Genomic DNA, 14,279 nt, shown 5'->3' with positions numbered 1-14,279 from the left:
TCAGTTGAGACAGCTGGTGGCCTTGTTGCGCTATCTGTTGCGACTGCTGGGCGACCACCGTGGTGAGGTCGGCGACAACTGGCAGTGGGACTTCAGCGGGATCCATGGCTGGATCTACTGTCACGATTCGGCTGGCTGGAGGTGGATCCTCTGTGCCAGAGAGGGATTGGCGTGGACCGTGTTGGTGGACCGGTTCTAAGTTGCTACTGGTATTCACCAGAGCCCGCCGCAAAGCGGGATGGTCTTGCAGCGGCGGTAGCAACCAGGTCGTATCCACCAGCAACGGCTCAACCTCTCTGACTGCTGAAGATAGGCGCGGTACAAGGGAGTAGACAAGAGCAAGGTCGGACGTAGCAGAAGGTCAGGGCAGGCAGCAAGGATCGTAGTCAGGGGCAACGGCAGGAGGTCTGGAACACAGGCTAGGAACACACAAGGAAACGCTTTCACTGGCACAATGGCAACAAGATCCGGCGAGGGAGTGCAGGGGAAGTGAGGTATAAGTAGGGAGTGCACAGGTGAACACACTAATTAAGCCTGCTGCGCCAATCAGTGGCGCAGTGGCCCTTTAAATTGCAGAGACCCGGCGCGCGCGCGCCCTAAGGAGCGGGGCCGCGCGCGCCGGCACAAGACCGACGGGGAACGGGTCAGGTACGGGAGCCGGGATGCGCATCGCGAGCGGGCGCCTCCCGCATCGCGAATCGCATCCCGGCTGAGAGAGATATTGCAGCGCACCCGGTCAGCAGGTCTGACCGGGGCGCTGCAAATGCGAGGATGTTGCGAGCGCTCCGGGGAGGAGTGGGGACCCGGAGCGCTCGGCGTAACACATGGACAAAGGTGTCAGCAGAGAGCATTGTGGTCAGAAAGAAAGGAAATTCAAAAAAGAAACTTCCTCTGTAGTATACAGCAGCTGATAAATACTGGAAGGATTAAGATTTTTAAATAGAAGTAATTTACAAATCTGTTTAACTTTCTCGCATCAGTTGATTAAAAAACAAAAAATTCCTCACTGATGTGATTTGTCTTATTTGACATGCTGTTTGTATTTTTGTCTATATAAAATTGTAAAACTTTAATAAAAATTTACAGTTTAAAAAGAAAAAAAGTTTTCCAGTAGAGTACCCCTTTAGATGAAAAAAGTTAGCTTTTAACGACAGTAACACTTTCAGAAATTACGCCAGACTTATGTTTTTGCACTGTTGTGAAAAAGTGCTTAATTTTTGCAAGTCCCTTTCATAATTAAAAAACAAATCAGGCACATGATATATAAATACACTAGAACACTTCTTCAGATAGACCAGACTTCATACATACAGTACCAAACATAGAACATAAGTGCTGTCGCTGGTGTATATATATATATATATATATATATATATATATATAACACTGTGCTCTACTGAATAGTCACACATTATTTCTCATAAGTAATATAAGAGGGCAATGTTTTATTATTATACTTTGTGGTATATGTCTGGGATCTCTATTGCTGGGATCAAAGGGCGTGTTTGTCTAAAATTCAGGCTAATAGCCACAGGTAGGTAGAAATTGACATATGGCCAGGTTTATTAAAAAGGCAAGAAAATCCTATACTATACATGCAATGTCCCTAACTACCAGCTGGCAAGTGTCTGTCTTTCAGCTTACAAAAAACACATCCAGCAACCTTATACATGGGTGTCAAACATGCGGCCCGCAGGCCACATGCGGCCCACAATGAATATCTTTGCAGCCGGGCAAACATATTCATTGCTCTAGTCAGGGCCGGATCATCATTGGTGCTCGTGGAGCGCCTGCTCCGGGCCCCGTGCCCGCAGGGGGCCCCCGTCACATTCGGGGCATCCCTGTGTCCCGAAAAAAATTTTCAGGACACAAGGATGCCCTGGTTACTTCTCTGCTGCCTTGCGTTAACTTTAAAAATGCAGGGGCCACTGGGAGGTAGCGCATGCAGGGACGTCACTGACGTGCCGTGCGTCCGCCCATAGGAGAAGAGTGGAGTGGAGCAGTGAGGAGGATGCGCAGGTATGGTAAGTCACCATTCACCAGCACGTCCTCTTCGGTGTTCCGACCAACGCTCCTCCGGTCCCGGGACCTACTGCAATGGCCCATAGGCCATGCAGTACGTTGTGACCCCGGACCGGAGGAGTGGTGGTCGGAACACTGAAGTGAGGCAGTAAACTGGCATACAGCCTCCAGCCATACACTGTATATCATTGTAGGGAGGAAAAAAGCGGAGGTAGCGCCAGGTGATGGTAGCTTGGTATGCAGGCTAGCAGCGTGAGGACGGAGCCCAAGGGAGAGTCCGTAGGTAATGCAGAAGTATAGGAGAAAAAGCTGCGATGGCGCTCCCAAGGAAGTAACCCGAAGTCGTGGGTATTGGTGAAAAATAATTTATTTATTTTTACAGCATTAGAAATCAAAGAAAATAATAAAGCAAGACGCGTTTCGGGAGTCACAGCTCCCTTTCTCAATTGCAGGTGATTGCTGTATGGCAAGTTGACAGGTATATGTGTTAAAATACATAAGAAAATTGCATCAAAACCAGGTAATATGGGGTAGATTACCTACATAATAAAACATAATCAATGAAGGAGCATAAAAACCACATAAAACATGTAAAAATGTATAGGTATAGTCTTTTACAGGAGTATGTTCACAAATGCCAAAAGCCTAGCAAATAAAATTTATGAGAAAATTCCTAAATTTATTGCAGGATAATTTTATGGGCCAGTTTGTGGAGGACCCAACAAGAAGTGATGCCTTGTTGGATCTGATCATTTCCAACAACGCAGAGCTGGTTGGTAATGTAACTGTGCGGGAAAACCTTGGTAATAGCGACCACAATATAGTTACTTTTGATTTAAAATATAGAAAACAAAGACAAGCGGGGAAGGCAAAAACATATAACTTTAAAAAGGCAAATTTCCCTGGGCTGAGATCTGCACTACAGGACATAGCCTGGGGGGAGGTGCTGTCAAATACTGATACAGAAGGTAAATGGGACATCTTTAAATCAATTCTAAATAACTATACAGCTAAATATATACCAAAGGGGAACAAATATAAACGATTAAAACTAAATCCTACATGGCTTTTAAAAAATACAAATCTGATGGGTCAGATATAACATTTAAACAGTACAAAGAACTTAATAAAATCTGTAAAAATGCAATAAAAACGGCAAAAATTAAAAATGAGAGACAAGTGGCCAAAGAAAGCAAAACTAATCCTAAATATTTTTTTAGATATATAAATACAAAAAAACAAGGACAGAGCATGTAGGACCCCTTAATAATGATAATGGGGAGGTTGTCACGGGCGATCAAGAGAAAGCGGAGCTACTGAATGGGTACTTTAGTTCTGTATATACTATGGAAGAAGAAGGAGCTGACATTGGACAGGTCAGTGCTGGTAACACATCATGTAATGTACTGAACTGGCTTAATGTAGAGATGGTACAAGGTAAGTTAAGTAAAGTAAATGTAAGCAAATCTCCAGGACCGGATGGACTGCACCCAAGAGTTCTTAGAGAGGTAAGTTGAGTAATATCTGTACCCTTGTTCATGATATTTAGAGATTCTCTGGTGTCTGGTATTGTGCTAAGGGACTGGCACAAGGCGAATGTGGTGCCAATCTTCAAGAAGGGCTCTAGGTCTTCCCCAGGAAATTATAGACCGGTAAGTTTAACGTGCATTGTGGGTAAATTGTTTGAAGGACTTATAAGGGATTACATACAGGAATACATAGGGGATAATAGTATTATAAGTGATAACCAGCATGGGTTTACTAAGGATAGAAGTTGTCAAACCAATCTAATTTGCTTTTATGAAGAGGTGAGTAGAAGCCTTGACAGAGGAATGGCTGTGGATATAGTGTTTCTGGATTTTGCTAAAGCATTTGATTTTGTCCCTCATAGTCGTCTGACAGGTAAGTTAAGGTATTTGGGCTTGCAAACTTTAGTTTGTAACTGGATTGAACACTGGCTCATGGATCGTACCCAGAGAGTGGTGGTCAATAATTCGTACTCTGATTGGTCCACAGTTATTAGTGGTGTACCCCAAGGTTCTGTACTGGGCCCGCTGTTGTTTAATTTATTTATCAATGATATAAAGGATGGTATTAACAGCTCTGTTTCTATATTTGCAGATGACACCAAGCTTTGTAGCACAGTACAGTCTATAGAGGATGTGCATAAGTTACAAGATGACTTGGATAGACTAAGTGTCTGGGCATCCACTTGGCAAATGAGGTTCAATGTGGATAAATGTAAAGTTATGCATCTGGGTACAAATAACATGCATGCGTCATATGTCTTAGGGGGGATAAAACTGGCAGAGTCACTGGTAGAGAAGGATCTGGGTGTACTTATAGATCACAGACTTCAGAATAGCATGCAATGTCAGGCTACTAATTCCAAAGCCAGCAGGATATTGTCATGTATCAAAAGAGGCATGGACTCAAGGGACAGGGACATAATACGGGGAGTATTATGTCCCTGTCCCTTGAGTCCATGTCCATACTTCATAAAGCATTGGTACGGCATCACCTGGAATATGCTGTTCAGTTTTGGTCGCCTGTCCATAAAAGGGACACTGCGGAGCTGGAAAGGGTGCAGAGACGTGCGACTAAACTAATATGGGGCATGGAACATTTAAGCTACGAGGAATGATTAAAGGAGTTACAATTGTTTAGTCTTGAGAAGAGACGTTTAAGGGGGGATATGATAAACGTATATAAGTATATAAATGGCCCATACAAAAAATATGGAGAAAAACTGTTCCAGGTTAAACCCCCCCAAAGGACGAGGGGGCACTCCCTCCGTCTGGAGAAGAAAAGGTTTAGTCTAAAGGGGCGACACACCTTCTTTACCATAAGAACTGTGAATTTATGGAACAGTCTACCTCAGGAACTGGTCACAGCAGGAACAATTAATAGCTTTAAAACAGGGTTAGATACATTCCTGGAACAAAATAACATTAATGCTTATGCAGAATTATAAAACAACATCCCTTCCCCTTATCCCCTTACACCCTTCCCTTCAATTCCCTGGTTGAACTTGATGGACGTATGTCTTTTTTCAACCATACTAACTATGTAACTATGTAACATATACCTGTCACCTTGCCATACAGCAATCACCTGCAATTGAGAAAGGGAGCTGTGACTCCCGAAACACGTCTTGCTTTATTATTTTCTTTGATTTCTTATGCTGTAAAAATAAATTAATTATTTTTCAGCAATACCCACGACTTTGGGTTACTTTCTTGGGAGCGCCATCGCAGCTTTTTCTCCTATACTTCTATACACTGTATATGGCTGAAAGCTGTATGTCTGTGGGGGAACTGTACTGCACCTAATGTGGGGAACTATACTGCACCTAATGTGGGGAACTATACTGCCAACCTAATGTGAGGAACTATACTGCACCTAATGTGGGGAACTGTACTGCACCTAATGTAGGGAACTGTACTGCACCTAATGTGGGGAACTATACTGCCAACCTAATGTGGGGAAACTGTACTGCACCTAATGTGGGGGAACTGTACTGCACCTAATGTGGGGGAACTGTACTGCACCTAATGTGGGGGAACTGTACTACACCTAATGTGGGGGAACTGTACTGCACCTAATGTGGGGAACTATACTGCCAACCTAATGTGGTGGTACTATGCTGCCAACCTAATGTGGGGGAACTATGCTGCCAACCTAATCCTGCATCACTTTGTTTAATTTAGCCCCTATGTATAATAATGTAATCCATAAATGTGGATTTTAGGAATTCCTTTACCTGACCAAATACTTCTTCATTGACCGTGAAAGTAAGGTCTAGTATATCATGGATATCATTATCTTTCATCCACTGGAGACTCTGATGGAACTCTTCATCAAGGTACTCCAAGTCACTCAAATCACAAAGTCTGCAAATAAAGTACAAGCAAAAAAATATTTTGACTAAAAGCAGAAATCTTCATGAACACATAATCTCTTCATCTTAACAGCAATTATTTTCCCTTGTGAGAAAAACAGCTGATTATTTGTGCTTCAATCAACCTCCTAAACCACCCACCCCATTTTGGATCTACAGACATACTCCAGATAATTTCATATCTTTATACACAATCTAAGCATTAGTTTGTGGTATTAAAAAAAATACTAAACAAGAAAAAAACAACAACATATGATGCAGAGGGTACATGTTGATACCGCCAATACAAATACTTCCGTCTGCATTAATGCCCATACTGCACATATTTGAAAACAATACAGTGAATTTTATTCCAGATGTTGAAGAGACATACCAAGCTTATAAAAATGTATCACATGACCTGTATATGTCTAAATCAATGATTCCCAACCGAGGTGCCGGTTGGCCCTGCCTTGGGTGCCGTGACGCTACGGTGGGAAAGATGGTGCCGGCAATTTTAAATTATTTTTTTTTTGCCCCAGCCTGCGTGCCTGTGACTCACGGCTCCGCAGGAGGTAAGGGCAGCCTGTGTGCACTTTGCTTGTGCGTACGCACTGCGAACACAGCGTCCCCCTCCCCCCTGTGGCGCAGTGAATGCGTTTCAGGCCAAAAATGGTACCCTGCTACACCGGAGAGGGGAAGAACTCGTTGTTGAAGCTGCACTGAATTCACATACCGGCTTGCTTAAGGTACTGTACCCTTTCCACCCCCTTGTTACCCATTCTCAAGCCTGTCCACCCCCCCGTCACTCATGTCCACCCCCCCATTACTCATGTCCGTCCCCCCCGTCACCCATGTCCACCTTGTCCACCCCCCCTGTCCATCTCTGTCCCCCCCATCCACCCCCTAGTCTACCCAGTCACCCATGTCCACCCACCTATTCACCCCTCTTGTATCCCACTTGTCATCCCTGTCCACCCCCCTGTCACCCCTGTTTACCCCACCTGCCTCCCATGTCCACCCCCCTGTCTCCCGTGTCCACCCTCCTGTCATCCATGTCCACCTTGGCCACTCCTGTCCACTCCCCTGTCACCCCCCCCACCCGTCCACCCCTCTGACCACCCTCCAGTCTACCGCTCTGTCACCTATGTCCACCCCCTATTAACCACTCGCTTTGTCACCCCTGTCCACCCCTCTTTTACCCCCTTGTCACCCCTGCCCATCCCTCTGACCCCGTCACCTCTGTTCACCCCCCCCCCCCGTCTCCCATGTCCACCCCCCCTGTCATCTATGTCCACATTGGCCACCCCTCTGTCACCCCTGCCAATCCTGCTGTCACCCATGTTCACCCCCCCATCCACCCCTCTGACCACATGATAGTCTACCCCTCTTTCACCCATGCCCACCCCCTATTCACCCCCTTGTCACCCCTGTGCACCCCACTCTGTAACTCCTGTCCATCCCTCTTTTACCCCCTTGTCACACCTGTCCACTTCTCTGACCCCGTCACCCCTGTTCACCCCCCCCCCCCCGTCTCCCATGTCCACCCCCTCCTGTCATCCATGGCCACCTTGGCCACCCCTGTCTCAAATGTCCACCCCCCCTGTCATCCATGTCCACCTTGGCCACCCTTCTGTCACCTGTCCACCCCCTCTGTCCACCCCTCTGTCACCCATGTCCACCCCCCTTTTCACCCCTCTGTCTATTTGTCAGCCAAGTCCACCCCTCTCTGTCACTCATGTCCACCCCTCTGACCCCCTGTCTCCCATGTCCACACTCCAGTCATCCATGTCCACCTTGGCCACCCCCCATCCACCCCTCTCTAGCCCCTGTCACCCATGTTCACCCCCATTGACCACCCCTCTGACCACATCCTTGTCACCCATGTCCACCCCTATTCACCCCTCTGTCCCTTTGTCACCCCTGTCCACCCATATAATGCAATAATAGATATAAACCTATTCGCACCAGGGTGTGTGTGTGATTAGTAATGGAGGCTCAGAATCATATCCACCGCAATTCAACATAGAAAGATCACAATGCACAACACTTTTGTATATGAAGGGAAAACTAACTAATCTTCACATGTATCAAAAAGATAGTAAATACAAAAAATACTTTCACCCTTGGAGCACAACTAGATGCGCTTGACAGTGTTCAGCAGTCGGAATTACTTCACCCTTGCTCCAGGCATCCTGCAGCTGAAGCACAAAGGGATAGATGGTTGAGCAATCGTCTTACACTTCCGACTTTTCGGAGGACAAGCCCCCTTTCTCAAGTATCCCTAACGTGCTCCCACCCCCACATTACATAGAACATCACATCTCGCGAGAACTTTTTTCTGAAACGAGAAGCAACATATTAAAAATACATGCAAACATCAATTTGCTTTTAAAAACACATAGCTGTATGTTTCATACATCTCCGAAGCAATCAACCATTGCTAGTTCACAAAACTACAGTAAAGTTGCAGACTTCATTGAGCCCACTCATGACCAATGAATTCAGCGTCTCAATCCAGAACACTTCTCTCTGTAAAAGTTTATTTTTAACCATTTCATCTGTACCTCCCTACACCTCCTCGATTACCATTCACCGTAACTCGTTAACCTGATGTCCAAAGTCAACAAAGTGTTTTGCCACCCCTGTCTCTCCATACTTGTCTGGGCCGCATGGCCGCAAGTTCATGTAAGGTCAATTATTTACTTAAGTGCCAACCTGCCAAATTTACATCGGCAGATGATGAGAAATGTTAAAGTTCGGATTAGCAAACACCGTTGCGTAATCCGGAATTTACTTATGAAACAGACAGCCAGTAGTGATCAGGCAGTGGTAACTGACAAGTATGGAGAGACAGGGGTGGGAAAACCCTTTGTTGAATTTGGACACCAGGTTAGCGAGTTACGGCGAATGGTAATCGAGGAGATGCAGGGAGCTTCAGATAAAATGGTTAAAAATAAACTTTTACAGAGAGAAGTGTTCTGGATTGAGACAATGAAGTCTGCAACTTTACTGTACATTTGTGAATTAACATCAGTATATTGTTTCAGAGATGTATGAAACATACAGCTATGTGTTTTTAGAAGCAAATTGATGTTTGCATGTATTTTTAATATGTTGCTTCTCGTTTCAGAAATAAGTTCTCGCGAGATGTGATGTTCTATGTAATGTGGTGGTGGGAGCACGTTAGGGATACTTGAGAAAGGTGTCCGCCAAAAATTTCGGAAGTGTTCGACGATTGCTCAACCATCTATCCCTTCGTGAGAGGAAGGTACTTCAGCTACAGGATGCCCGAAGCAAGGGTGAAATAATTCCGACTGCTGAGGACTGTCGAGCGCGTCTAGTTGTGCACCAAGGGTGAAAGTATTTTTTACTATCTTTTTAATACATTTGAAGATTGGTGATCTTTTGTATATAAATAGAAAACTAACATAAGAAACGAGCATAAGAAACAACCCCTGTCCCCGCCTCTGTTACTACTTTGTCACTCCTGTCCACCCCTGTCACCCATGTACACCCTTCTACAACCATCTGTCACCCAAGTACACTCCTCTACACCCATCTGTCACCCCCTAAACAACCTGTCACCCATGTACACTCTTCCACACCCCTCTGTCACCCATGTACACCTTTCTACACCACTTTGCCACCCTTGTACACTCTTCTACACCCACCTGTCACCCATGTACACCCCTCTTCACCCGTCACCCATGTACACTCCTCTATACCCCTCTGCTACCCATGTACACTTCTCTACACCACTCTGCCACCCATGTACACCCCTTTGTTACCCATGTACACCCCTCTATACCCCTCTGTCACCCATGTACACCCCTCTGTCACCCATGTACAATCCTATACATCCCTCTGCCACCCATGTACACCCCTCTGTCACCCATGTACAATCCTATACATCCCTCTGCCACCCATGTACACTCTTCTACACCCATATGTTACCCCTGTCACCCATGTACACCCCTCTTCATCCGTCACCCATGTACACTCCTCTGCACCCCTCTGCTACCCATGTACACTTCTCTACACCACTCTGCCACCCATGTACACCCCTCTGTTACCCATGTACACCCCTCTATACCCCTCTGTCACCCATGTACACCCCTCTGTCACCCATGTACAATCCTATACATCCCTCTGCCACCCATGTACACTCTTCTACACCCATATGTCACCCGTCACCCATGTACACCCCTCTGTCACCCATGTACACTCTTCTACACCCTTCTGTCACCCATGTAGACCCATCATCCATGTACACTCCTCTACACCCCTCTGCCACCCATGTACACTCCTCTACACCCCTCTGCCACCCATGTACTCTATTCTACACCCATCTGTCACCCATGTACACCCCTCTATCACCCCCTACACCCGTCACCCATGTACACTCGTCTACACCCCCCTGTCACCCCCCTATGCCCCCGTCACCTATGTACACTCTTCTACACCCATCTGTCACCCATGTACACCCCTCTACACCCCCAACACCCCTGTCACCCATGTACAACCCTCTATCACCCCCTACACCCCCGTCACCCATGTACACTCTTCTACACTCCTCTGCCACCCATGTACACTCCTCTACACCCCTCTGTCACCCATGTACACTCCTCTACACCCCTTTGTCACCCATGTACACCCCTCTACACACCTGTCACCCATGTACACCTTTCTACACCCCCGTGTTAACCCATTACACCAATATGCCCCTGTATTCCTCTTCACTTGTAAAAGGGGAATCTGGAGACTGATGCTGGAAAAGTGCAGAGCCTAAAAGGTTTGTTTTGCAGGTTTAGCGGTGAAGAATTGTGGCTGGAAGAAATAGTCATGATGGCCCGGACCAGAGAGAGAAGAGAAGGGAACAACGCTGTTTAGAGAAGACGTCATTTGTGAGTTGCTGTATAAAGCAGCACTGTAATCTACATAGCCACAGATACATAGATTTTGTGCATTGCAACTTCTTCCTTTCTTTTTTTTTTTTGCTCGCCAACTTCGGTAGGGATGCCCAATGAAAACATTTTTGCCGAGGGGTGCCCAAAGCCGAAAAAGGTTGGGAAACAGTGGTCCAAGTGCTTACTGGATGATGCCACCATATCACAGAATTATTATGTTTTTATATATTTTGATGCAACATTGTTTTGATGCTGCCATGACTTGGCTATATGTGAGGTTACCTGCATAAAGGACTACTGTTCCAGTTATATCCCCCGTCATAGACATTACCTGCATGCCCTTCCATTACAGTTTGTTACATATTGCTCTAATTACTCAGAAGGCTCTGCTATTCTTTTGCTCATTGATTCTACATTAACTGCTGCCTAGCATGTGAAACATTATCCTTCCAGAGACAGTGGATATAAGAGGTTTGTGATAGGTGACATCTGTCCAATACTCTTAGGGATATAGCCATGTGATCAGACAATGGGACAATGTTAATTTTACTATATGTAAACCATTTGGAGACTTTTTTACAATAAAATAAGACAGCAGTTAAAGTCATTTATGCAGAATTCTTTAAAACGTACTTACATTCGAAGAAGGGCTTTATAAAATGGACGTGTGAAAAAGGCATCTAACAAGTACTGATGTATAAGGGCGAGGCCCAGGATACGACCACTGAATCTAAACCTAGAACAAAAACAAATGTAAGTATTTATTACATTATAATAGACTGTGTAAATAACTTGGTTATTTAAGAAGCAAAACATATCTAAATGTAGCAAATGTATCTATCTATTGTAACTATATATAGTGCAAAATATTTTTTTATAGCTTTCAATATACTCATATATGTTTCAGAACTGTTGAATCTATTTCATGTGGGACATATTTTATGTTTAGTCATTTACCTAGTCTTGATATTGCATTTAAAACTCAAAATTAGCAATAATAAAGTACATACAGAATACACAATTTAAAAATAAGGTACAAGTCTGTGAACACTAAGATAACACATCCTAGATCTGAATGAATGAACTAATCATTTGAAATACTTTCGTCTTTACATAGTTGAATGTGCTGACAACAAAATCACACAAAAATTATCAATGGAAATACAATTTATCAACCCAAGGAGGTATGGATATGGAGTCACACTCAAAATCAAAGTGGAAAACCACACTACAGGCTGATCCAACCTTGATGTAATGTCCTTAATTCCTTGGGGACGGAGCCCATTATAATCCTAGGGACGGGAGAATTTTTTGCAATTCTGACCACTGTCACTTTAAGCATTAATAACTCTGGGATGCTTTTACTTTTCATTCTGATTCTGAGATCGTTTTTTCTTGACATTTCTGGTTCATGTTAGTGGTAAATTTTTGTTGATACTTGCATCATTTCTTGGTGAAAAATTCCAAAATTTCATGAAAAAGTTTAAAATTTTGCATTTTTCTAACTTTGATGCTCTCTGCTTGTAAGGAAAACAGACATTCCAAATAAATGATATATTGATTCACAAATACAATATGTCTACTTTATGTTGGCATCATAAAGTTGACATGTTTTTACTTTTAGAAGACATCAGAGGGCTTCAAAGTATAGCAGCAATTTTCCACTTTTTCACAAAATTTGAAAGTGGATTTGAAGGGCCTTCATATTAGAAATACCCCATAAATGACCCCATTATAAAAACTGCACCCCTCAAAGTATTCAAAATGACATTCAGAAAGTTTGTTAACCCTTTGTTTTACAGGAATAGCAGCAAAGTAAAGGAGAAAATTCTAAATCTTTATTTTTTACACTCGCATGTTCTTGTAGACCCAGTTTTTTAATTTTTACAAGGGGTAATAGGAGAAAAAGCCCCCCAAAATTTGTAACCCAATTTCTCTTGAGTAGGAAATACCTCATATGTGTACGTCAAGTGTTCGGTAGGCGCAGTAGAGGGCTCAGAAGGGAAGGAGCAACAGTCAGATTTTGGAGAGTGAATTTTGCTGAAATGGTTTTTGGGGGCATGTCACATTTAGGAAGCCCCTATGGTGCCAGAACAGCAAAAAAACTCCCACATGGCATACTATTTTGGAAACTACACCCCTCAAGGCACGTAACAAGGGGTCCAGTGAGCCTTAACACCCCACAGGTGTTTGATGACTTTTCGTTAAAGTCGGATGTGTAAATGAAAAAAAACAATTTTTCACAAAAGTTCAGCTTTTCCCCCCAAACTTTTCATTTTTACAAAGGGGAATGGGAGAAAATGCCCCCCAAAATTTGTAGTGCAATTTCTCCGGAGTACGGAAATACCCCATATGTTGCCCTAAACTGTTGTCTTGAAATACGACAGGGCTCTGAAGTGAGAGAGCGCCATGCGCATTTGAGGCCTGAATAAAGAATTTGCAATAGGGGTGGACCAGGTTACCTACAGTAAAACCCTACAGCAGTGTTTCCCAGTCTATGGCTGTCCGGCAATACTGGGAGTTGTGGTTTTGCAACAGCTGGAGGCTCTGTTTAGGAAACACTGCCAACGTTTTTCATTTTTATTGGGGGGGGGACGGACGTGTAAGGGGGTGTATATGTAGTGTTTTACTTTTTATGATTTGGTAGTGTAGTGTAGTGTTTTTAGGGTACATTCACAAAGGCGGGGGTTGACAGCAAGTTTGCCGCTGGGAGTTTGAGCTGCAGCGGAAAATTTGCCGCAGCTCAAACTTGTAGAAGGAAACCCACTGTAAACTCCCGCCCATGTGAATGTACCCTGTACATTCACATGGGGGGGGGGGGGGGGAAACCCCAAACCTTCAGCTGTGGCAAAATGACAACTCCCAGAATGCACTGACAGACCGTACATGCTGGGAGTTGTAGTTTTACAACAGCTGTAGGCACACTGGTGGGGAACCACTGAGTTAGAAAACAGACTCTAGCTCAGTGATTCCAACCAATGTGCCTCCAGCTGTTGCAAAACTACAACTCCCAGTGCATTCTGGGAGTAGTGGTTTTGCAACAGCTGGAGGCACATGGGTTGGAAACGCTGAGTTAGGAAACATACTCTAGCTCAGTGTTTCCCAACCAGTGTGCCTACAGCTATTGCAAAACTACAATTCCCAGCATGGCCAGAAAGTCAGGGATGCTGGGCGTGTAGTTCTGCAATATCTGGCCCTTCAACTCCCAGCATGCCTGGACAGTCTTGGCATGCTTGGAGTTGTAGTTATGCAACAACTGGGGAAGAACAGTTTGGAGACTGCTAAGTAGTGGTCTCCAAACTGTAGCCCTCCAGATGTTGCAAAACTACAACTCCAAGCATGCCCAGACTGTCCAGGCATGCTGGGAGTTGTAGTTCTGCAACATATGAAGGGCCGGATATTGCAGAACTACACGCCCAGCATCCCTGACTGCCTGACCATGCTGGGAGTTGTAGTTTTGCAACATC

General features: G+C 44.6%; 1 protein-coding gene across 4 annotated transcripts in view; it reads right to left on the bottom strand.

Annotated features, from left to right (window-relative positions):
- Positions 1-14,279, bottom strand: part of HECW2 (HECT, C2 and WW domain containing E3 ubiquitin protein ligase 2) — a 660,271-nt gene that overhangs the window by 59,096 nt on the left and 586,896 nt on the right. For all 4 annotated transcript variants that reach the window (XM_056536055.1, XM_056536058.1, XM_056536057.1 and 1 more), the window contains 2 exons: positions 11,450-11,548; positions 5,786-5,915 (listed from right to left, as the gene is read on the bottom strand). In XM_056536055.1, coding sequence (XP_056392030.1) covers positions 5,786-5,915; positions 11,450-11,548 — 229 coding nt within the window. The remainder of the gene's footprint in view (positions 1-5,785; positions 5,916-11,449; positions 11,549-14,279) is intronic.

Source organism: Hyla sarda, chromosome 8 (genome assembly GCF_029499605.1).
Source record: "Hyla sarda isolate aHylSar1 chromosome 8, aHylSar1.hap1, whole genome shotgun sequence".
NCBI classification, from domain to species: Eukaryota; Metazoa; Chordata; class Amphibia; order Anura; family Hylidae; genus Hyla; species Hyla sarda.
The sequence above is the reverse complement of the archived record's forward strand: the minus strand, read 5'-3'. Positions and strand labels throughout refer to the sequence as shown.